At 37.7% G+C, this 25672-nt stretch overlaps 1 protein-coding gene across 3 annotated transcripts; it reads right to left on the reverse strand.

Moving 5' to 3' along the window:
* Positions 1–24910, reverse strand: LOC127453052 (aryl hydrocarbon receptor-like). Of its 3 annotated transcripts, XM_051719062.1 has the most exons (12): positions 24407–24910; positions 23234–23418; positions 15329–15417; positions 14425–14514; positions 13820–13943; positions 8616–8746; positions 7136–7338; positions 6455–6564; positions 5762–5903; positions 3904–3968; positions 2636–3309; positions 1–1477 (listed from the first exon to the last, which is right to left on the reverse strand). In XM_051719062.1, the coding sequence occupies exons 1-12, from the start codon at positions 24460–24462 to the stop codon at positions 1352–1354; spliced, it is 1995 nt and encodes a 664-aa protein (XP_051575022.1). In that variant the 5' UTR covers positions 24463–24910; the 3' UTR covers positions 1–1351. The 3 variants fall into 3 exon arrangements, with proteins under 3 accessions (XP_051575022.1, XP_051575020.1, XP_051575021.1); XM_051719060.1 differs by having other exon boundaries at positions 2636–3968; XM_051719061.1 differs by lacking the exons at positions 15329–15417; positions 24407–24910 and having other exon boundaries at positions 2636–3968; positions 23234–23342.
* Between the last annotated feature and the right edge of the window lie 762 nt (positions 24911–25672).

The following is a 25672-nucleotide window of genomic DNA, read 5'->3' on the forward strand; positions in this document are numbered from 1 at the left end:
TCTCTTCAATAAATATATTTGAATCAATATCCATTTAAAGATAAAGACAGAAAGAACAAAGACAGAAAGATAATGGAAAATAATTAATGATCCAATCGGCCAAGTAATTCAAAGAATATAGGGCTCAAAAAATGTCAACAAATTGGAACAAGTTTAATCCACACGTCTAAACACGCATTTTATAAAGGCAAGTATTAGGTGCAACAGCTTGACCCAAAAGCATTACTTAAATAATAAAGTAATAAACTGGTCTTCCAAGTTTAGTCATCCAACAATATTCGCTGTCAATCTTGATTTCCTTATTTAACAATAGTGCTTTATATATGCAACAGTTCTGCTGAAAATCAAACATTACTTGGTTTACAGTTTGGTCAAAGCCCATGTCTCCATGGTTAATCAGATCTGTTTATACAGACATCTGTTCATAAGTGCTACATGTGTCTGATTGTCTTAAACAGCTAAAGTACAAAAGATTAGATAACAATAAATTACTTTACAAATGGTAGTCTAGGGAGATGTACACAGATTCCCAATGTTTATTACAATAGCCAAAAACCCTGATTACCCATCAGTGCTCCAAAATTTTTTTAAATACTTCCAAACACAGCTATAAAACTCAGCTTTAATCTATGTATAATTGAAAATACTGCTGATATAGGATTGTCACTGCTTACAGTAAGTCAGTGTAGAGTAAATCAAACCCTAATAAATCATTTACTGTACAATATTTGGCCTTCATCTTCAGCTTATACAGGAAAAAAGAGTAGCCAACATAAAATAAGAGCAACAAATTAGATATTTTTGTCTTCCTACTTTACAAACTTTATTGTATTTTTTTCCAAAACCATGGCTTGTTTGGCATTTGCTTCAGGCTATATACAGTTAGTGCATATACTGTATACTGTATATATTGCTTTGGGACACAGTTTTGACAGGCCAATAGATTTATAACATCTCGAGAGACATTCAAAGAGACATTTATCAAAGCACAGTGAAAGCTTTGTTCACCTGGCAGGGGAGCAATTGATATATGACTGTTATACATTGAACTGATATAAATGGGGCTGGTTCTTCATTCATCTTAAACATCACATTGAGCCACAGCAAGGTACTCATTCTCTCCCTTGACTTGTACTCTTCTTCGTCCTTTTTCACCCTTTCTTTCACCCCAATTTCTGCTTCTTCTTCCTCATGCTGTCTCACACTGGTGCTGTTTTTCTGGGCTAGGCATTGTGGGTTCCTGTGCATGACCACAGCTCTAGCGAATGAATGACCATCTTCGATCAAGGCATAGTGACATCTGAAATTCCCCCTAGCACTCAACTCTTTCATGAAAATATCAGTTGAGTAGTCACAAGTATCCTCCTAAAGACAGGTTTGGATGAGGCCTACTCTTATTCTGATGCTGGTTGGTAAGCTGTGCTGGATGTGCGGTGTTATTCTCCATTGCATAGTTTGTGTGGCTCCCATACTGAAACTGATAGACAGAGATGATTTTAGATTTTAGTTAGATATGCATTCAAAGCATTTCCTGTGTGAATTATCCTCAGACAGGAATAAGCAGCAATGCTGACAATATTGTCATTGTTATTTGTCTGATTAGGCCTGATTAAGCCGTTATTGGAAGCAAATATCAAGACCGGAAATACTATTTTCAATGGCAGGTTTCAGAAGTATCAAACAGTTATTCATCTTTTCAACTGTATATTATGTAAAGGATCATGTCCAGTCAGCCGGTCTTTATCACAAAGTAAACCCAGACTGGATGATCAGGACCCTGACAAGAAGCGAAGGAGGCTTTTTACGATAAAGACCGGCTGACTGTTCATTATCCCATTTATTACATGGCTACCTCAATAAATGGACATGTAACATTGATTTGCATTGAAATTCTGATATTATGTGAGAAGAAATAGACTGCAGAGTCTCCAGAAAAGCTCAGTTGAACCTCCAGTTTGCGTTGGGAGTTCTGTTGCTGTCTATATTGCAAAAATGACAGTCTGTTCATTTTCCCACTTATTACTCAACTACTTGCTAAATAAATAAATGGGCATGAAATATTTATTGGAGCTGAAATGATTTTATTAGCTTACTTGAAGAGATCGCAGAGTGATACGAAAACTAGGAGAGATGGCTTGCAATACCCGGATGAGTGGTCTGATATCACCTGGATGGTGCGATTGATCAAATAGAATCGAGTATTCCAGAGAGCCGTGTTGTTTTATAAAATGTTGATTATTTTTCAATACATGCATGGCTATGAAGTTTTTTTTACAACATTACGGTTCAATCTTACTTGCCAGGTTTTTTTTTCTTTTTTTTTTCTGAATAGTTTCAAAATAAAGGAACTTCATGTTTGTTTTAAAAAGAAACAAATTCATTTCGCACTTTAAGTTGAGGCCAAATTAACAACTAATTTGAAAATATTTCAACAGTCCATCATCAATTATTTCTCGCTTGGCTATTGATCGGTGTTTGCAAAAAGTTTAGTGCATGCCAAATGACAACCACTAGATCACATTACAGACACTGATGTGGCAAGAACACCCACTTAGACAAATGGTTAATGAGCCTCGCTTGAATTACCAGAAAACTGCATTGGCTGATTAAGCCAAATTAAGTCAAACAGCCTTACCTGGCCTATGTAAGCTTGCTGATCCAGGCTTGGTCCAATCCCTGCTCCACCATTATGTCCCGGTTGCCCTTTCCTTTCGATACCTCCGGCGTCCAAGCTGTTGAGCAGCTCCTCGAGGTCGTGAGCAGTGAACTCGCCCTCATCTGCATCACCTGAGGTAATATAAGATGAGGAGTGCTCCTGGGAGCAGCTGATGGACACATTGTTCAGATGGTTTCTGTAAGGGTGCTCCAGTTCCACAGGTGACGTCTCCAAGTAAAAGCATCCTGGCTGCTGGAGCTCTGGCTGGAAGAAAGGAGAAACCTGCTGGGTGTTGCTGGTTAGAACTTCTGTGAGGTTGCCACAAACCTGAGCATCGTTGAGTGTGTTGCACACATGCTGGTAAGGAGGTGGAAGGTATGGACAATGAGGCTGCTGTTTTTTCGAGTGAGCTGTCTGCAGCTGCTGGCTCACCATCTGAATCTGCTGTTTTTGGACAGTTACGTTTGAAAGTTCATATTGTGAAGTTCCCAACCCATTGTATGGGTGAGACATTGTGTGTTGGTGTCTTTGAGGATTGTTTTGGTGCTTTGGTATGTCCCCTGTGTTCTGCAGTTGAGTTTGTATCTGTGTGAAGTGCTGTATCTTTGGTTCTGGATGCTCCATTATGAAAGACATCTGTTGTTCCTGAGATCCTAATATGAGAGAATTACATGAATATGGCTGCTGATGCCAGGGAGGAGTTTGCACATGTTTCCCAAGATTGGCCTGGGCATCACTGGACATTATACTATCTGTCTTTTTCCTGAGAGACTGCTGGACGTAGGACAAGACCCCATCTGTGAGGTCTGCCATGTTGCTGCAACCATCGAAGTCAACTCGAAGGAACACTTCATCTTGCTGAAGGAGCTTCAGATCTTCTGGACTGATCCCTAAACTTCTCATGAAGCTTAGTATCTCACAGCTATCATCTCCTCCAGAGCTAATGATTGGCTCCTGTTTGAAGAGAGAGCTCTCAGACAGTGAGAGAACACTCTCCTGCCAATCACTGGAGAAGATCCCACCCAAATCCTCCTTTCCTAAGCCCTGTATCGACACTGAATTTTCATCTGAACCTGCAGGACACACATATATAGACTCATCCTGCTTCAGCATGGAGCCTAGCAGGGAGTCAGGGTCTACAGTTCCAGTGCTTTTGGGTTGGTTGCTGTTGCTATGAGCACTGGGATTAGAATTTGGGGAGTTGCTGAGGGATCTAGACAGGTTCATGTCATAGAGAACAGCCTCACCAGTAGTAAAGTTGAAGGGCAACGTCATAGTACGCTTTCTCAAGTTCTCTTCACCCTCCTCGTCTCTATACAAAAACAAGAAGTGTCAACATCAAACACATGCAAGACATAGAGTTTAAACTCTTGTTTTAGTGCAGCAGCTGATTGACAGGTGAAGGGAGGCGGTTCACTGCTGTCTGGGATGCATTCAAGATGGATTAACATTTTCATCTCAAATGTGATGTGTTCACATGCTTTTTGGACCACCTCCATATTTGTTTTTTCATGATCCAATCACAAAACATTTTGCACCCTGTTTACACCTGTATTTAACGCTGATCACTTGTGACTGGATCACCCAAAACGCATTTTAAAACCATATTTAAACAAGGTCATAGAAACATTATTGAATGCTACAAACAAATAACACTATTGATACTATTGGCTGCAACGGTACATGTATCAGCACCGAACTGAACGGATAGAGGGCCTTTGGTAAGGTACACGCAGTCACGCAAATGATTACATATCTTAGCATGCGTGAAACCAAGAATATTTCAACATATAATGAACTACACAAACCGCGTTCAACTAAAACTAAAAAAGTTTGGGAGCAACACAGGACCGCACAGAACCAAAATTTAACAGAACAGAGCGCCATATTGTACACTAGAAATTGCGGATCAGATAAATGCATGTGAAGTTTATACTAGCTAGCTCGCTATTTTTCCCAACTGTAATGGAACTTAAAATATAAACATGTTGGACTTAAATAAGCCAGTGACTGAAGACTCGCCACTGTCTCTAAAATCTGTTGTTTGGGAGCATTTGGGAAGGCGCAGTGAGAAAGTGTGAGCATAAGGCGATCGACTGTGTTCCGCGACTGCTACCGGGTCCTTGAATAACGTATAACATGCGAGTAAGGGCAGCCGGTGGAGTTTCTGGTGCACCCCTAGGGAATGATGGTGCCCCCCTAGAGAGTTGGTGTCCTACGCAGACTGTGTAATATGCTAATAGGGAGCGGTGGTTCTGGGAGTATTATTTCAACAGCAGGGGACATGTCAGTGCTAACTGATCTACTCTGATAATGTGGATATTCTGATTTTCCAGAAGAAAAAAAAACGTGAAAATTTAGTGATAAGTACAAGTGGTGAGCTGAAAGGCAAAAGACACAGAAATCTGCACTGCTAATGTCTTAATTTTGATACAATTATTATAATGACACTTTTTGTAACTTATATTATTATTTATGTTTTTATACAATGTGCATATAACAAGTTTTGTTTTGTAATTTCATTGAAGAAATATTCATAGTGCAGTCATTTATAAATAAGCCTTCACAATAAGAATTGTTGCCATCAGCCACTGTGTTTTCAAAATAAATAATTTAAAGAAAGATTCTTTGTTTTCCCTGCTGTGCTGAAACCGTACTGAACTGTGACCCCAAAACCAAGGTACGTACCGAACCATGAATTTTGTGAACCGTTACAGCCCTAATTGATACTAGATTTGAATTTCTCATAGGAAATACCAGTGCTTGCAAGGAAGCAGAAGAATAGTGTTAAAGTTTAAAGTAAGTTTGGTTTTAGGGTTTGATTTTGCTGTTGTTGGCTAAAGATAGTTAAAAAGAAATAGATAGATACAAGAAAGAAAAGTTTATAATTAATATATGCAAATATACAGTATATATATATATATATATATATATATATATATATATATATATATATATATATATCCTGTATATTATATGCAAAAGAAGACAAATCCAGATTTATATGCAAATATTATGATGACATTATTATATGAGCTCAACAACAATATGAGCTTAAAAAAGATAAAGAGACCAAATTTCACAAAGAGAAAAATAAGGGCATACGTGATGGCTCTCTGAGAGGCGATGATGAAATCTGGTTGGCCATTTTTGTAGATAAGTCTGGCACTGGCCTGTACCCAAACCCAGAGGTTGTGTTTAGTCAGCAGTCTAAAAACAGTCAAGCCACTTTCACCCATCTTCATCACTGCAGGGGAGAAAAATAAATATTGATTCTTCTACCGAATCTTGCTATCATCAGTATAGCGGTATATGATTTTGATAGCTGGCGTCCACTTCTATCTGGTTAAACTCAAATATATGGTATACAGTATGTCGATTTGTAAGACCACAGGTTTTGGAAGGCCTTTGCAAAAACACAAGTTTTGCTTGAAAGCAATGGCAAATATTTAATATGCACTTTTAACTTTTCACACCATGTCCAAAATGTCAGCTAAAAAAATGAAACTCCTTCACTCCAAATTATTGAAATCCAAAAAAATATGATGAATTCAGAATGCTGAACATTTAGCATTGGTATGAACAGGTTTGTTATAAATAATTGTTTGTAAATGTTACTGTATTTTTTAGTGGCATCAAACATGTGTAAGTCTTACGAGTGATGAAATAAACTCCACAACAGTTAAACCCCTTTAAACCTTTGGAACACATGAGTCCATAATGATTAAAACACAGCAGTGGGTCGGGGGGTGATCTAGTGACATGTCTATACACATGTGTAATAATAATGAGTCTTACTTCGCATGTGGTTCTCAGCACAGTACAGCATGTCAGCGGCATGGATGAACTGATAGCCTGAGCCACGGTAACACAGCTCTGCCTCTGTGTAGCCGAGAATAATCTTACCTCTGTGGAAGAGCACAAAAACATGAGGAATTGTAACTGAAATGTGATGATGCTATGAGAGCTGAGGAATACTGCACTAAATTGCAAGCCAGTTATTGTTTCGAAAACAACTTAAAACAAATATGAAAACAAATGTCTTAGTATTTGGTATGTCCCCTTCTGCTTTAATGCCAGCGTGTATCGAGCTGACAATTATCTATGTTATCCCCGAATTATTTGAGAATGTTTCAAGGAGCATCTTGTAGACAATATGACCATTTGTACAAAGGAGTTGTCATCAATGTCAATGTCACAAATTTGCTTACATTTGATAAAGTGACCAAGAAAAAGTGCATAATCTTAAATGCCCCTTCTTTATTTTACATCATAACTTTGTTTTAAAATTTAAAATGATTCAAACTACAATAATTTAACTCAAGGTATTAAATACTGTAACACTTTCACAGAACTAAGGAGATAAAGTTGCCAGTAGATCAACTAAACTAAATTAAAATAAAATAAAAAAAGAGAACAAACAAACCCAAGAGTTCAAATCATCACACATGGGATAAGATCTCTGCTTATGTGACTTACTTTGCGTCACACCCAGTGGGTGTGAAATCCAGCTTGTGTTTGGTTCTGAACATGAAGCTCTTGGTGCGAATTTCCAGTATGGCAGGCGGCTGCAGAGGGCAGGCCAGGGCAAACAGGGCCAGCTGAGGAGGGACAGGTTTCCCATCTTCCGTCCTCTCATTCTGCCCATACAGGAACTTCAAACGCCCCTGAAAGTTCATGGCCTATAAAAATAAGAAGCATCAGGAATATATCAATCTCATGACCCAGGCAGTGTCTCATAAGGAGGATTGATACTGCTTTTCGTTTACAGGGCTTAATGATGAAGAAATTCGTTTGCATTGTGAAGAACTGACTTTTTGAGTAGTAACACTACATCTGAAGCTCTTTGCTAAACAATAAGGTGAAATGCAGAAAACAGCTAATTACATTGAAACTATCAAATTTGTAATCATAATATTCAATTATATACAATTACAATAATGCTTTTTATCTACTACTGGATATTCTAAAAGATAATGTGAGACTTTGGTTATAGAGTGCAGTAGTCGCTCTCGTTCATAACTGAACTGTGTGAACATAACCTTACAGTATTTAGCAATCTAAAACAGGACAGACAACAGCAGTCTGCCTCTGTGTGAATGTAGCCTTTATGTTTAGAGCTTGAGGGTTTTAATGTGTTGAATCAGTGAGGTTTAATGACACAGCTACAATGTTTGTCTACATGGAACAACTGGCAGCATGTGGCAATGAAAATGACCCATTAGTAAACCAGACCTTCAAGAGCTGATTCGGAGTTTGTGATTCAGTCATGAGGTAACAGACAGATCCTGCTATCTTACTTCCTTTTTGGGATAAGCAGAGAGTCACTTTTCACTGAACCCAAAGAGAGACATTCCCTTGCATTCAAACTATGATCTATAGGCTTTTTTGAAGATGTGCTGACACTTGGATACAAGAAAATATACATTCATACATTCAAAGGGTTATTAAATGCTGCATGATTGATTAAAAAGCTAACTGCATATCTCAACACTAGGGTGCACCCTTTGGCTTAGTGCTAGTTGAAAAGACTGGTTACAATGGCTTTCGGTTAAGAAATCTACTGGTTGAAATTATCCAGCAGAGATTGTATTTTGCAGTGTACATCTAGCTAACTTTTTTATATCTTCAATTTTCTAATTACTTTGTGTGAATTTATAACATTATTCTTTGCATTTACTATCCAGGCATTAATAATACAATTTAAAAAAAAAAATAGTCACTACTGCTGCAATGGGGTTCAAATACAGCTGCTGAGGAAGTGCCAGTAAATTTGGCATCTTTCTGTCTTCTGACTGTCATAATCCATCTCTCTCTATTTTATTCCTCTTTTGGAAAGTCATTTTCAAATTCTTTGTATTCTGCCTTGTTTCTTGTTTCACTGCTACCCAAAGAAACCAACAATGTGATATCACAGTAGAGTTACATTTAATTGTATTTATGATCATTATCAACTTACAAGAAATCTAGAGGAGTTGTCCAAGAGACATCTTAACCTGCAAACAAAGTTTCGCTCAAGAAATGTGGAGTTCTCTGGCGGCAACCGCTCCGGACTGTAGTACATCTGAGGCAGTGGTACATCATGGGACGCTTGGCAAAAACAAAACAAATGCATTTTAGCTTGTATATAGAGAAAAGCATAATTCAATACAAAATTCTCTATGATTATCTCATGTAAAACATTGGATAATAATGCCCCTGCATTGGTGGCACAATTCTGGCACCCGCTGTGTAAGCGTTTATACAACTCGCTGGAGGTAGTGTCCTTGCTGACAGGTGGATTATTGTTAAGTGAGTGCACTGTCTGTGCCTCGCTGTCCTGTGTACAGCATTCCGACAGCGACTGGCCTTTCAAACTGCCAAGCATTAGATCTCTAATGAAATTTGATCCTGTGGCTTGGTTGAAAAAAATGACAGAAACCAAAGCAAGTAAGACTGTGATTTGAGCTTGGGTGGAGGTAATGTTTTTGGCAGAGTACATTGAAATACATGAATCTGAACCCTCAGACCCACTTTGGAGAGCATCTTGGGAAAAATTCAGAAGGGCTAAAATCGGGTGTTAATTATAAAGTCCTGTGAACATATTCTATATATATATATATATATTTTTTAGTTTGTAGATTATAAAAACATGCAAAACCCTTTCAAACATAACTCACAAAGACATACTCCCAGACATCTTCATAAAGGTGCAGCTGGTCTGTTCACACCATGCCTGTTGCGACTACACAACACAACCCAGAGGGCAAAAAAGTGACCAATGATATCACTTTAATAGCTCACATATTTATTTTATAATACAATAACATTAAATGAAGATCAAATGGAGGCTATTGCTTTTTGAAAGTTTTTGCTTTTGCTTTAAAATCTTGTCATGCATGTGTTTCCTGTTGAAATTCAGACTCCCCTTTACTAAAACCAAACACTCTTTGTGCTAGGCTGCATGGAACACTTGCATGTGTTTTGTCACTCAATATGAACAAGCAAAGGGAATCAAACAACTTATATATGCAATACAGGTGCATCTCAATAAATTAGAATGTCGTGGAAAAGTTCATTTATTTCAGTAATTCAACTCAAATTGTGAAACTCGTGTATTAAATAAATTCAATGCACACAGACTGAAGTAGTTTAAGTCTTTGGTTCTTTTAATTGTGATGATTTTGGCTCACATTTAACAAAAACCCACCAATTCACTATCTCAACAAATTAGAATACATCACAGGACCAATAAAAAAAACATTTTTAGTGAATTGTTGGCCTTCTGGAAAGTATGTTCATTTACTGTATATGTACTCAATACTTGGTAGGGGCTCCTTTTGCTTTAATTACTGCCTCAATTCAGCGTGGCATGGAGGTGATCAGTTTGTGACACTGCTGAGGTGGTATGGAAGCCCAGGTTTCTTTGACAGTGGCCTTCAGCTCATCTGCATTTTTTGGTCTCTTGTTTCTCATTTTCCTCTTGACAATACCCCATAGATTCTCTATGGGGTTCAGGTCTGGTGAGTTTGCTGGCCAGTCAAGCACACCAACACCATGGTCATTTAACCAACTTTTGGTGCTTTTGGAAGTGTGGGCAGGTGCCAAATCCTGCTGGAAAATGAAATCAGCATCTTTAAAAAGCTGGTCAGCAGAAAGAAGCATGAAGTGCTCCAAAATGTCTTGGTAAACGGGTGCAGTGACTTTGGTTTTCAAAAAACACAATGGACCAACACCAGCAGATGACATTGCACCCCAAATCATCACAGACTGTGGAAACTTAACACTGGACTTCAAGCAACTTGGGCTATGAGCTTCTCCACCCTTCCTGCAGACTCTAGGACCTTGGTTTCCAAATGAAATACAAAACTTGCTCTCATCTGAAAAGAGGACTTTGGACCACTGGGCAACAGTCCAGTTCTTCTCCTTAGCCCAGGTAAGACGCCTCTGACGTTGTCTGTGGTTCAGGAGTGGCTTAACAAGAGGAATACAACAACTGTAGCCAAATTCCTTGACATGTCTGTGTGTGGTGGCTCTTGATGCCTTGACCCCAGCCTCAGTCCATTCCTTGTGAAGTTCACCCAAATTCTTGAATCGATTTTGCTTGACAATGCTCATAAGGCTGCGGTTCTCTCGGTTGGTTGTGCATCTTTTTCTTCCACACTTTTTCCTTCCACTCAACTTTCTGTTAACATGCTTGGATACAGCACTCTGTGAACAGCCAGCTTCTTTGGCAATGAATGTTTGTGGCTTACCCTCCTTGTGAAGTGTGTTAATGATTGTCTTCTGGACAACTGTCAGATCAGCAGTCTTCCCCATGATTGTGTAGCCTAGTGAACCAAACTGAGAGACCATTTTGAAGGCTCAGGAAACCTTTGCAGGTGTTTTGAGTTGATTAGCTGATTGGCATGTCACCATATTCTAATTTTTTGAGATAGTGAATTGGTGGGTTTTTGTTAAATGTGAGCCAAAATCATCACAATTAAAAGAACCAAAGACTTAAACTACTTCAGTCTGTGTGCATTGAATTTATTTAATACACGAGTTTCACAATTTGAGTTGAATTACTGAAATAAATGAACTTTTCCATGACATTCTAATTTATTGAGATGCACCTGTACATCTTTCACTCTTTATAATGAGCGATTCGCATCTGAATAAATTGCTTTGAGTTTGTGGAAGCTGTATCACACAAACTCAACTTGCAATTGTTACATTAAAGGAATAGTTCACCCAGAAATGAAAATTCTCTCATTGTTTACTCACCCTCAGGATATCCCAGATGTGTATGATTTTCTTTCTCACTGTCTGTGATTTTTGGAGCTTCAAAAGAGAAATCTCCATTCACTTGCATTTTAAGGTACAACTGAGCTAAGATATTTTTCTATTTTTCTTCAAATGTGTTCTGGCGAAGAAAGAAACTCAAACACATCTGGGATGGAATGAGGGTGAGTAAACAATGAGAGAATTTCATTTTTGGGTGAACTATCCCTTTCTTATCTAGCACTTAAAAATGTGTTTTATTGGTATAACCTAAAGTATTCAGGTTGATTCAGTGATGTTGGATAAAAACAGTTAAATGTGCACTCAGTAATTTTTTCCTCAATCTGAAATGTATTCTAAAATACATGTACCTTGCGCTCATGTGCAGAGCAGTTGTGCATTCATATATGTTCATTCGTGATACATACTCGTCGCGGGAGCCTAATTTATACAAAGCAACGACAACAGGCATTATTAAGGGTATGCGGGCTCGTGCTGAATATTCTGCAGAGCACATATGTTCTTTAATGGCATCACATACAGCAAAAAAGAAAGTATGTCATTCATAATAGGAACTTTAAGTAGCAGGTGCGGCTGTACAGCGTGCTGTGTTCCATTGCATGTATGCGACTTCAATCACTTCTTGAAGTCATAACAATAACTTCTAACACATTTCTTCTTTGCCATAGTGGCAGTCGATAGTACGTGACAGATTAGGAAAGTAAATGTTAGAATATGTTTTACAAGAGATGATGCAATGGAACACAGTATATAGCCAAAAATCCTCTTCAAAACTCATGTTAAATTTATTACACATGGTCGGTTATACATTTACATTTATTCATTTAGCAGACGCTTTTATCCAAAGCGACTTACAAATGAGAACAACAGAAGCGAATCATCCTAGGGAAGCAGCAGAAAGAGAAGTGCTGTAATACAAGTTTCAGAATTGTTTAGTAAGTACCCCTATCAAGGAGGATGAGAGACTGAGGTAGAAGAATGTATAGAATTGATTTTATTTTATTCTTTTTTCTCCCCTTTTCTCCCCAATTTGGAATGCCCAATTCCCAATGCGCTCAAAGCCCTCGTGGTGGCGTAGTGACTCGCCTCAATCCGGGTGACGGAGGATGAATCTCAGTTGCCTCCGCGTCTGACACCACCAATCTGCACATCTTATCACGTGGCTTGTTGAGCGCATTACCGTGGAGACGTAGCACGTGTGGAGACTCACGCTATTCTCCGCGGCATCTACGCACAACTCACCACGCGCCCCACCGAGAGCGAGAACCAAACATTATGGCGACCACGAGGAGGTTACCCCATGTGACTCTACCCTCCCTAGCAACCGGGCCAAGTTAAAAAAAAAAAAGAAGAAGACAGTGCACTAAAGGGATTGGGTCAAGTGCTCACTAAAAAGCTGTATCTTTCGATGCTTTTTGGAGGGTGGAGTTTGGCAAGTCATTCCACCAGAGAGGAACAGCTGAAGAGAAAGTCCGGGACAGTGATTTTTTTTTTTGCTTCTTTGAGATGGCACTACGAGGCGCCGTTCACCCGCCATTCACTCGGTTATAAGCTTTGAATAAACCTCAAAAATATCGATAGCCTATTAATAATAATTTCTAGGTTTTAGACGTAGACTATTTATATCGTACCAAAGTAAAACTCTTCAACTGACAGTTATTTAACACTGCAAGCATCGTTCTCTTGCAGTTTTCAATACCTTTTTTTTTTCTTTTTTCTTAAATTATTAAATGCTCAGTTCCGCTGTCATTATTGCTTAGTGATTTTTGCGTAGCGTCCCTTCTGCAGCTGTTGCTTAAAGTCCCTATTATTTTGTTTCCATTCCACATCTGTAAACTCCTTTAAGGACAACAAGGGACAACACCCACCTGTCTTTACTTCGTACTCGCATCCAGGGCAGAGATGTCTGCGGTTATAGGCTATTGGAAAAGGAATGGCCATGAGGCAAATATATGGTTAAGTCTGACGGGGAATTAGACTCTGCTTCTAATTTCCTGTTTGCCGAGTAAAGTGAGTAACATAAGAAGAAACTTTTCTGACATATTTTTTTAGATATCTCATCAAAGAAAAAACGGCAATTACGGACTTTGGTGCCATTCTCACTTTCTCAACCTTTCTCCGCTTCTTCAGAACGCAACAATTGACGCACTTCATATGCGCAGAAGTTTTGTTCGGAATACATGTAATGCACATATATTTGTATCGGATTGCAAAGCTTAGGGGACATATAAACGTAAATTACTGCATGTAAACATAGCTAGTAGTGTAAGTCCAAGATGACACAAAGACAAAAGTTACTGAGTGCACCTTTAATTTAGATGTTACCATATAAAGCACTTTTTTTTTCAGTGTATCAGTCTGCCAACAGACTGTCTGGAGAGATGTTCAGTTGTGTTCTACCTTGCACTAGCTGTCCGGCGTCTGAGGTGCCGCTGGGACTGAGTGCCCAGTGGAGCTGTTTCTGAAACTCAGCCCGGTCTTCAGTGTGAATGAGCTCATAAATACTCTGATGGATGAGATCCGACTGCAAAGCAAACACACAGTTTCACTAGGAGTAGCTTCAAACATCCACATTGTAATCAAGAAATCCTGTTATGTACTTCAACAGGTAATCCTTCAAAAAGCTGAAATAATTTACTCTGTAATCTAAAGCACATAATCATAATTACATTCCTTGCATCAACACATCATGGTTAATGGCTTTGCTATCAACCTGCTATCAACAAGTCTGCTTTGTCTGACACCCAAGCAATTCACTTCAAGTTAACATCTGTTTACAGTTTGCTTTTTCCATCTGTGGTGAGGAAGTGCTTCTACTATCACGTTTGTGGGAAAAGTCGAAATTTCAAACACAATAAATTAAAACGCTGCTACAGGGTGTCTAAAAAGACTGATGGGATCAATTAAGATTTGTTAGTGATTCACAATTGCAATCGTAAAAACCCTTTGGACTACAGTTCCTTCCACCTCCACAATATACAATATGTATGTAAACCAGCACAAACCTGATGAAACCCCAAGTAATCCTCAATGGTGGAGGAAGCATAGAAGATTGTGCCCCTGGAGGTGACCACCAACACAAAACCATTTAAAACCTATGAAAGAAGTAACAGTTAGATTTGTAAGTTAGACTATTGATAAAATTTAAAAAAAAAAAAACTCTGGCTCAAATCAGGTGATCTCATTAGTATTCGTAGTTATTTTTATGTCAATTTTATACACACATTTTGTACATTTGCATTTAAATGTAAAATATCAATGTATTGACAACATCTATAATTGTAAACGTGAACAACTTTAGAGACAAATCTTTAAGAATCTGAAATTTCTAGCACCTTTCCGATGGTACCACTGCAGATGAACAAGAACATTTACATAGCGATACTAAAAGATGGGAAAATTTGTCTGTGAAAGATTTGTATTTAATTTGCAAATACATTTATTAAGGTTTTCCAAAAGAGACTAATAAAAGTAAAATTATTGTCATTCTTTGTATGGCTGAATTTAATTTATCAAACCTCAACAAGTATGAAACATAAGTGAAATGTTACGGTGTTTCACTCATTGATTTGTGTGTGCTGTCACAATTGTTCTGGCAAGTCAATTTCCATGAATTCATTATTCTGTGAACCTCAAAGGGTTCATGATAATTTGTATGTCTTGTTTGTAAGTTTGTTCATATGTAATAGGGTGTATGTTTTAGACGATGTCAATATGTTGATATTGTATGTTTCAGTGTCTATGCAAACATATGAAAATGTGCATAGGCTAGAACCACACTATACGTTTGTATATCTATTAATGCTAATTATATTTACATTGATCAAACACTTGGGTTCATCCATTTATTTTGTTTTCTTGGTTTGACTGAAATTTTAATATTTTACAGTAGGCATCAGAGAAGTTCACCTGAAGCAAAAGCTCTCCCTCTGACTGCTCCTGTATGTGTGGTTTGGTGTTATTTGCTAGCTGTCTGGAACTCTTTGAGTTTAGGGTCACTGCAACAGCAAACAAGCATTGAAGCAACATGCTCTGCATGACAGATAATACAAATAACAGATACCTATTCTTCAACAAAGACATGATGAGGAAGTTAAGGACAGCCATTCATGATGAGCAGTGATATATGAGAGCACTGGAACAGGCATTATCAAAACAAGAGCAAAACTTCCTGCATTAGAAAGCTTTTCCTGCATGAAAAATAATCAGTTATGCTTATTGTAAGAGGGAAACAAATAATTTGAAATAGTGATTATAACTTTGGCATCTTACTTAAAGGTATATTTCACCCAAAAATGAAACTTCTCTCATCATTTACTCACCCTCAGGCCATCCTAGATGTGTATGACTTTCTTTCTTCTGTTGAACACATATGAAGATTTTTAGAAGAATATTTCAGCTCTGTAGGTCAATTCAATGCAAGTAAATGGTGGCCAGAACTTTGAAGCTCCAAAAAGCAGATAAAGGCTACATTAAAGTAATCTATTCAAATCCACTGGTTTAATCTATATCTTCTGAAGTGTTCCAGCCGGTTTTAGGTGAGAGCATATCAAAATATAACTCCTTTTTCACTGTATCTTGCCATTGCGGTCCCTAGGTACAATCATGATTTCATGCTCGATTACACTTCCTAGTGCATGACACATGCGCAGAGCACTAGATGGCGCTATAGGAAGTGTAGTCGAGCTTGAAATATTGATCACTAAGGAGAAAGATGTCAAGATTTATAGTGAAAAAGGAGTTACATTTTGGTCTGTTCTCAACCAAAACTGATTGGATCCCTTCAGATGACATTGATTAACACACTGGAGTCTTATAGATTATTTAATGTTGCCTTTATCTGCCTTTTTGAGCTTCAAAGGACTGGCCACCATTCACTTGCATTGTATGGACCTACAGAGCTGAGATATTCTTCTAAAAATCTTTGTTTGTGTTATGCATTGGAAAGAAAGTTATACACATCTGAGATGGCATGAGGGTGAGTAAATGATGAGAGAATTTTCATTTTTGGGTGAACTAACCCTTTAACATGTGGATGTTGGCATCTGAAGTACCAAAAATTGAATGCACTGAAAAAAAAAGGGAAAGCAGCTCTATTGAAAATACTAAACCAGTACACTTACATTCAGCTTAATACATTTATGTTTGAGATGAGAAAATAATTATATTATGTAAAGTTCAAGTGAAATTCAGTACAGTCATCAAAAAGTAAAATTATCACATTGCTATTGACTTCTAATGGATCATGTTCACTCAACGTGATTTGTAATACTATACTTGCTCAATTAACTTATTTAAAATGAGTTAATGCTACACAATTATTTAGCATTTGGTCTACACTTAATTTAATTGTGTACAACCAATCAATGTTTACTTGATTCAATCGTGTTGGGAATGTGAATATTATTTGTGGCATTAATGTATTACTTAAGGCAGGGGATTTCCAGTTCTGATGGGTAAATTACTTTTAAAATTTCAGTGGGTATTACTTTTATTATGAAGCAAATACTGGGGGATCATTATAATGATTTACTGGGAATCTGTAAAACCTCAGCAGCACTATATTTGTCATACTGTACAAATAGATATGCTAATGTGATATATGATGATGTGTATTGTTGCTAGCTAGCAGCAAGCTGCAAGGTTAACTAGAGTTATTTGGACAGATCAAATTTAAGTTAGGTTAACTTCAATTATTTAGGTTTTCACTACAAAAAGTGTTTGAGTAGAGCCTACATTTTAATTTCATATAAAGGAAAATAATTTCCATTGTGTGGAACCAATGTCCACAACTTAATTAATTTCAACTAGGGTTGGGCGATAGGATGATGTAATCGGATATCGATGATGTCTTACAAAGATCCCGATGCCAATTGCGAACAGATGATGATCGGCAATATCAGGAAATGGCAAAACCATGGATCTGGGAAGCCGCCAAATATATTAAACAGTGGCCAGGGTGTGAAACTAGCACCCGGCACCCGCTAAATTCGACGAGGCTGAAACCGCAAGTTCCTCATCCAAATGTATTTCATGCGCAAGTAATTTTGCTCATCTACCCGCAACAGGTGGGTGACCTGCTCGGAGTGACACATGACAAGATATGCTGTTAGTCACAAAGACATGCGCTTGAAGAAACACACTTTATTATATTTTTAAGAACAGACAAAAGAAAAGCCGTCAATGCTTGTGTCTGATTCGCTGTTCAGAGGTGTGCAGCACGAGCCTGTCATGTGGAACAAGTGCATGTAAGAGTTTTCACTCTTTTGTCTTTGTTTCATTCATCTGAAAACTGTTTGCAAGAATAATGTCGACAAATACAAATTCGATAAGAACACACATTTGGCAGCATTAGTTTGGGAACACAAGGGAATTTATTAGGCTTTTTTATTTTGATTATTACTGTCTTTACATTTATGCTTGTCTTTAGTTCTTAATCTGTAGGCTATTAGTAATTTTCCACCTGTTGTCATTGACGAATGCTTGCGTGATGGCAAATGGAGCCGTTGGAGATGGTGAATGTTTGGATTTGGGGAGGTGGCTAAATAAGATTTTTTGATCACTTTGTTATTTTATTGCTTTTTTCGTTTAGAAAAGTGCAATTTGAATTTAGACATGTCTTTTGTTTATGTTTTTCGTGTTTTAATAAATGAATAAAAATTTTAAAGCAAAATCATTAATGCAAAAATATTCGCCAACCATTGGCAGGGGGTTTGAAGATGTAATCAGATATCGCAATATTTTTTAAGGCAATTAACTCAAAAATATTTTTTACATATCGCCCAGCCCTAATTTCAACCAACAATTTTTATATTTTTATTTTTTTCAGTGTGCAAAGGTTAATGCCCTATGGTTTAACAATACAAAGTCATGGTCGAAAAACACTTGTGCTTGGCACATATCAAATGAAATGTTTGCTCATGGAGTAGTTATGACATGCAAGGGCAATGCGAGGTCAGCATCACCAACAACACAGATCAAAATGACAATTATTTTGTAACTAACTAATTGCACAAATCGTGAAGTGTGTTTGGTTTGGTTATGTACTGTACATGACTTCAACTCCACAAAAAATAGCTAGACAACATTGTAACACACTCAGCAGTCTGTGTTCTGCCAGGCAACCTTATTTCTATTGAGAACAATGATCTATCCACATAGTCTTGCCATTACTAAATGAAAAGGTGATTCTCAGTCCTTGTATAAACAAGCCCCTATGGATTCAGAACTGTGTGACAGTAAAACATTAAGATCATATCTCAGCTCATGTTCCAGCTCTCTTGTCATGCAATGTCTCTGGCCCTAAAGAACTCCCTAACGCACATTAGTTCACATCAAAGCTCGGCAGGGTCCTTGATACTATACAGCGACTCAGGACAAAGTTTGCTGCTGGAGCCAGTGACTACAAACACGTTTCGTAACTCTTTTCCTGAAGTCAAGAGGTCAACAAGTCTGTGTGAATTACTCATGCAAACCCAGACCTAACCCCCCTCACCCCAGCACTGGCCTCCAAAGAGTCTGTGTTATTACACACAAATATTTTCGCAACAATCAGCAGCTCTGCCTTGGGAGGAAACCATAGCAAAACTGCTCCTGCTTAGCCTGTTTCTCATGGATTCCATCACTAATTTAAGCTCCCTGCAATGCTGACCACTTGACCACACCTCTGCATTGGTCAGCACTCCAAACTTCAAATCAGGGAATTTGACACTATTGGAAAGGTGCAAGGGAAAACAAGGACGATCTGTCCAAACACTTCAAAACAACACATCTCTGTGCCATAGAAAAATGTCTAACATTTACAACATTACAAAGCCTAACCCTTTAGTGTCTTGTCCAAATATGTGTCATCTGGAGAAAAAGACTGCTGAGAAACTGGGATGTCCTATGATAAGTGCTGAATCTATTGAGCACTCGCAGCAAAAAAAGGGAGGAACTCCACAGAACTCTGTCCCACTTCCATATCTTTATGCTGAAGGCAGAAGCCAGTTGCCTTAGGCCAAATAAACTTTGGACGTTAATGTTCTGTACAAAATGTTAATGTTCTGTACAACAAATTCTGCTTATGCTTAAGCAACCAGCCTGGGGTGAACTTTAAGATAATTTACTTTTGAACCTGAAACTTATTTTCTGCTATTTGATAGAAAAGCACTATTGTTGCAGTGTTGAGCAGGCTTCCACTAAAAGAGTAAGCAAATTATTACAAATTTGTATTTTACTTTCCACAGGATCTCACACACCCCAGTGGCATCCTGTTATTTGAAAGGGTTCCCCCTCCTCTTTCTCATTGAGGGTATCATACTGCAAATAGCCTTGAGACATGGATGGCCCTCATAGGAGGAAAAAGATATGTAAATATTGAGGTTCTTTAGGGTTTGGGGCTAGTTTTGTAACCACTTAGTGGTTCATTCACTTTATTAATTCACAAGTTGTCTTTGGAGCGTGTTCAGAACACAGTCACTGAATTGAATGTGGTCTACAGGCCTGTGAGTTGTGGCATAAAATCATGCAAACATAATTTCATCAATAAATACACTTAAATTATTTAAATTTGCATAGATTGGATTTGGACTGATGATCTAAAATACAGGTAGAAAAACAGCTGAAATCTGACATCAACATTGGCATGCTTTCACAGTCCATCTTTAAAGAGATCACACTGCAGCTGAATGTGGCCCAGATCTGATTTTTTGCTCAAATCATATTGTTTTTTTTTGTTAGGTTGTTCACATGACATTTTAAATGTAGCCCATATCAGACACTGGTCTGAACAGCTGACACTCCTAAACTGACCCGCATGCGTGAAACACTCCTTGAGCATGCGTATAACAAACCCCGACATGGTCATCATTATAGTATGAATAAAGAATGAAATTATAATTAAAAATGTAATTATCCGTTTTTAACGCAGATTGCACCAGTGGTGGAAAGAGTACTGATTGTTTTTTACTTAAGTAAAAGTACTGCTACTGAAGAAATAATTCACTTGAGTACAAGTAGTAGTAATGAGAAATATTATGACTCAAGTAAGAGTAAATAAGTCGTTTTCAGAAAAAATACTCAAGTAATTAAGTTACAAGTTACTTTATGAAAATGATATTATATATAGTGTATACACTTCCATTTTTAGAACACAAAGACATTTTTGTTCTTGAAAGAAATTGATGCTTCCTTTCACCTAGGATGCATTAAATTGATCACAAATACTGCCAAAATCATTCATTGCAAATTATTATTACGGTTTGAAATAATTGTTTTAAGTGGTATTTTATTCCATTTTATCTTTACCCGTGATGGCAAACATATACTGTGTCACCTATTCATTACAAAAGCATTCTAAAGTGCTAATTTGGTACTCTTATTATTAAAACAATTGAAAATATTGTGCTACCATGTGGAAATCATAATACAGTGGGTTTTTTCCCATTTGCTGAAGTATTGAGTTCTTACAAGTTGCTTTACACTTGCAAGTCAAATTTTGGTTTAAAAAAATAGGCAAAAAGAAACACATTTCTCCTGAAATATTATTTTCCTCTAAAGTCTATTGTTTTAGAGAGATGAAGGCAATTCCATGCATTACTCTTTTGAAAAATGAATCTCTAACAATAGAGAGGAAAGTGGACGGCCAGATGCACAACAAAAAGACAAGTAAATCACAGTCTCTAGATTGAGAAACAGACTCCTCACAGGTCCTAAACTAGCAATTTCTATATGCCAAAGACGTGCATTGCTGCAAGAGGATTCTTGGACAAACAGAACATTTTAAGAATACAACATTTATTTAAATAGAAATAGCCATTTGAAACATTCTGAATGTCTCTAAATCGTCTCTAAACTACATAATGTGCATTGTGACTGAAACACATTCCTATTTCAGGTTTATTCTCATTCATGTTCAGTACTGTGCAAAAGTCTTAGGCACATAAGATTTTTCATAAAAACATTTGTCTTAAGATGGTAATTTAAATCTTCAGCTTTAATGTATCAATAGGAAATATAAATGTTATAAACTCCCAAACATTACTTTTGTAAATAGAAAAGATTAGAACAGAAGAACAGGGAGCCCTGCAACAGATGTCATGGCCTCCACAAAGCCCCCACTGAACATTGAGTCAGTCTGAGATTACATGAAGAGACAGAAGCAATTGAGACAGCCTAAACAGATAGAAGAACTGTGGCGAATTCTCAAAGAAGCTTGGAACATCCTATCTACCAACAACCAAGATAAACTGTGTCCAGGTGTAACTAGGAGAATTGGTGCTGTTTTAAAGGCAAAGTGGTCACACGGAATATTGATTTAGCTTTTTTATGTTTACTGGACTTTGTATGACATTAAGTGATAAATGAAAACTATTTATTTCATTATTTTTGAAGACATCCTCACTATGCAACATTTTTCACAAGCGCCTAAAACTTTTGCACAGTACTGTACATCCAAGTATTTTGGCTATTAAGTTAACATACTGTACAAAACTAATATAATGCAATATCATAGAGGAGGAAATTTATCCTCTATGATTTTGCAGCAATTATCCAGGTATGGAATGAGATTATTAAACAAACTGTTGTCAACTCCTGCATGCCTGCTGAATAAAATAAAGCAAATATATACATTTCATACAGTGTTTAGTGAGAGATATGATTGATTAAAACACTAAAAGTGGTTGATCTGTATATGTACGCTATTATTGTATTACAGTTGTAATAATAAAGTCTTAATTAACATTATGGTTATTTAACATGTTGAGATTATATTATTATGAAGTAAATTGGAGCATTTGGTTACATTATGTTTTGTGATTTCTCATACCTTCTTTATATAACATCCATCCCTTGTGCACTTTTGGCCTCTAGCGAGTGAGGCTTTTCAGACAGATAAACAGCAGCACAAGGCAGGGAAGTACAGTGAAGCACCGTGAGTGAGAGTGTTACCCATTAGGACAGTTTATTTTGAACAAGAGGGGCAAACGGCTATGGAATTTAATGTGGGAATACAATACCGAACTGATGTGGATTGATAGAAGTGGAGAGAAGATCACAATGTATGTAATTGTAACTATATCAGATATTATTTTTTTGTAATCTCCTTTTCTCCCAATTTGGAATGCCCAATTCCCACTACTTAGTAGGTCCTCATGGTGGCACGGTTACTTACCTCAATCCAGGTGGCGGAGGACAAGTCTCAGTTGCCTCTGCTTCTGAGACAGTCAATCTGTGTATCTTATCACGTGACTCACTGTGCATGACACCATGGAGACTCCGCATGTGGAGGCTCATGCTACTCTCTGCCATCCACGCACAACTTTCCACGCGCCCCATTGAGAGCGAGAACCACTAATAGCAACCACGAGGTGGTTACCCCATGTGACTCTACCCTCCCTAGCAACCGGGCCAATTTGGTTGCTTTAAAGACCTGGCTGGAGTCACTCAGCACACCCTGGATTCGAACTTGCGGCTCCAGGGGTGGTAGTCAGCGTCAATACTCACTGAGCTACCCAGGCCCCCCATTATATCAGATATTATTAATAAAACACAGGAACTTGTTGCGTGTGCATTTTTTGCCCCCAAATTTTGAATTTCGGGGATATTTTTGTCAATTTAAGTTTAATTTTTGCCCCGAGTCCCCATTAATTTCCGACACTACTGGCAGTGTATCTTTCTAAGGTATTTAAAAAGTTTGTTTTAGACATATAGTAGCAAGTAAACAAGATATCCCCACATATATGTCAAACTACATTGTGTTTTTGGCAGTGATTTGGGCCACATTCAGCTGCAATATGAAAATAGCCCTAGACACCATGCATCAAGTATTACCATTGAAGTGACTTTTGGCCCGCAGGTAGCTCACACTTAGCCTCAGTATGGTGATTTTGTCCAGCTTGGATATGATTTCCTGCGGGAAGGGGAGCAGACTGGCCAACCTGTCCAACTCTCCATTCAGCCGGTCCCGGTGGCGCTTCGAAGGATTCGATTTGACACTTTCATGTGGATGTTGCACACTATAACAGAGAGTACATGCAGCTTTACTTTAAAGAGTTTGAGATTAGGGCATGCTAGGACAACCACATTTCTTTGTTACTTTCCTGAAGATAGTTTGCATTGAAATGAGATAAATAGGCTATATGACATTAGTACTGAGTTTCAGTTTTGATCATTCACATAAGATCATATCGGGTAATCTGAAACACAGTCATCTAAAAAATGACACCTGCAACTGACATGAAGTATTAAAACCTTTGTAGGGTGAGGCACAAATCAACAATCTGACCCTTCAGAGGTGTACTTGTAAAGAGCTCATTCAGACTCATATAATTGTGAAATACTGTATGAGAAATGATCTTCAACCTGAATTTTTTTAGCAAGCCTAAAAAATGGAAAGCCTTATGTTTTTATTTGCAGAGCCAAAGTACAAGAAATGATAATCTAGATCAGAATGGCAACAAAAAATACGATCTACGATCTTTCCATGTAATACTCGTACTATGTTCAGCAGCACTATATAGTAGTAAACAAAGCTTGAATATGGCAGTGTTTCAAAACTAGTGTGCTGCCTACCTAGACAGCATTTAAAGCGTCAGAGATTTGAGCTTTCTCTCCCAGACAGGAATTGTGATTGGAGTGAATGTGGATTTAGGTCAAAAAGGAAATATTCCTTTATCTAAATAAAGCTTTCTTCATTCAAACACGTTCAAACGCGCCTTTAATGCCTCAAAAATGCAGTCTGGGCAGGCAGCGCACTAGGTTTTGAAGCGCAGCCTGCTTGACACGACATGACATAAATAACAAGCAATTACGCCGTTGTAACGCCATTAGTCTTACAATGTTATGTCAAAAGTAAAAAAATAATCATAAAAAAATCAATAGGCAACTATAAAGTGATATGTAATAGTCACCTGTCTGTTTAATACTGTAAATATATTAGGCTAACTTGCGATGCATCTGCTTTTACTAACTAAGCTTGGTTTTAGTTAAATGATTATTTATTACCTTTTTTGGACAGGTTTCCTCCGTTTGCGAGTTGCATAAACATTACTCGTGCTCATAATTCCCACTGAAACAGATTGGTGGTTAGTCGGTGGTTTTGCTCACTGCTAGCAGATCAACCTTAATCTGCTTTGGGTTAGAGGTTAGCTTTCTGCTCAAATAAACAAACTTAAAAGCTCGCAGTTATCCGACAGTTCTCTTTAAATCTAAAACAGTGATAGTCAACAGTCACAACTAGGCAGTTAAAACACAGTGGTTGACATGAGAGACGAATAGACACATATCTGTCACGGTTAAGCTAAAATGGCAAGCTATCTGTCTGTCAAATGTTAGTTAGGTTGTCTATCTTTCTAAAACTGGACTAGCATGCAAATCAAACGCACATTTGCTCTCTAGTAATGTTTTCAGTCAGTCAGCTATCACATACTAATATGTGCAGAAGTTGGTAGTAAAGCGCAATCTCTGAGTCTCAATGCATGGACAGAATGAGTAAAGGTTCAGAATAATGTTTTGCTTTGACAGTCTGTGTGACAGAGCCCCTCCCTCGGCGTCAACACCTCCTTCAGAACCATTCATGAATGTAGTGCACTACTTTGGTTTGGGCTCCACTGAAGTATTGGTAAACTGTTGGAACGTTATCTGTCGGTAATTGGGAATTTGCACAAGTAATCCTTGAGAATGTACCGTGGTTACCATAGTTTCTAAAATACCACAGTTATTGTTACAAGTGTAAAAGCATAAATTAATATGGGATCTCTTTCAAAGAGTGTAAACAGGTTTCAGAATCTTCAGAAAATTCAGAAATGTAAAATGTTTACTTCTAAAGAAATTAATTGTACATTTGAAACATATGAATGAAATCATGACCACTCATGTGAGATGAAGAGTTCAGTCATATCAGTAACCTTATAAAAGCTGTTTTATTCTACATGGGGCGGGGGCGCCCTCATGGGGGCAGCCATGGTAGCATCATGACCAGTTGAATACTACTTGCTTAAAGGTGCACTCAGAAACTTTTTGCTCATGTCATCTTGGACTTACAGTGACACCTAGTTGTGTGGATGCAGCATAATTTAAAAGCAATAGTTTTCAGTTACAGATGTTACTGTAGAAATTCACTATTCGCAATCAGCATGATTAATTTGATCCAAGAGTGAAAGTGTATAATAATAAAATGGTGACTGAGATTAAGCAAGTAGAGTTCGGCTGGTCATGTGATTCTAAAATGGCAGCCCCCATGAGGGCGCCCCTGCCTCATGTAGAATAAAA

The sequence above is a fragment of the Myxocyprinus asiaticus genome, chromosome 15 (assembly GCF_019703515.2).
Source record: "Myxocyprinus asiaticus isolate MX2 ecotype Aquarium Trade chromosome 15, UBuf_Myxa_2, whole genome shotgun sequence".
In the NCBI taxonomy this organism is placed as follows: Eukaryota; Metazoa; Chordata; class Actinopteri; order Cypriniformes; family Catostomidae; genus Myxocyprinus; species Myxocyprinus asiaticus.

Bases quoted from the DNA above. Each gene is read 5' to 3' on its own strand.
- LOC127453052 (XM_051719060.1), bottom strand. From the start codon at position 24,462: ATGAGCACGAGTAATGTTTATGCAACTCGCAAACGGAGGAAACCTGTC. The intron at 23,419-24,406 runs GTAATAAATAAT...TCTCTGTTATAG, and splicing joins AGGAAACCTGTCCAAAAAAG to TGTGCAACATCCACATGAAA. The intron at 5,904-6,454 runs GTAAGACTCATT...TCTCCCCTGCAG, and splicing joins TGCTGAGAACCACATGCGAA to TGATGAAGATGGGTGAAAGT.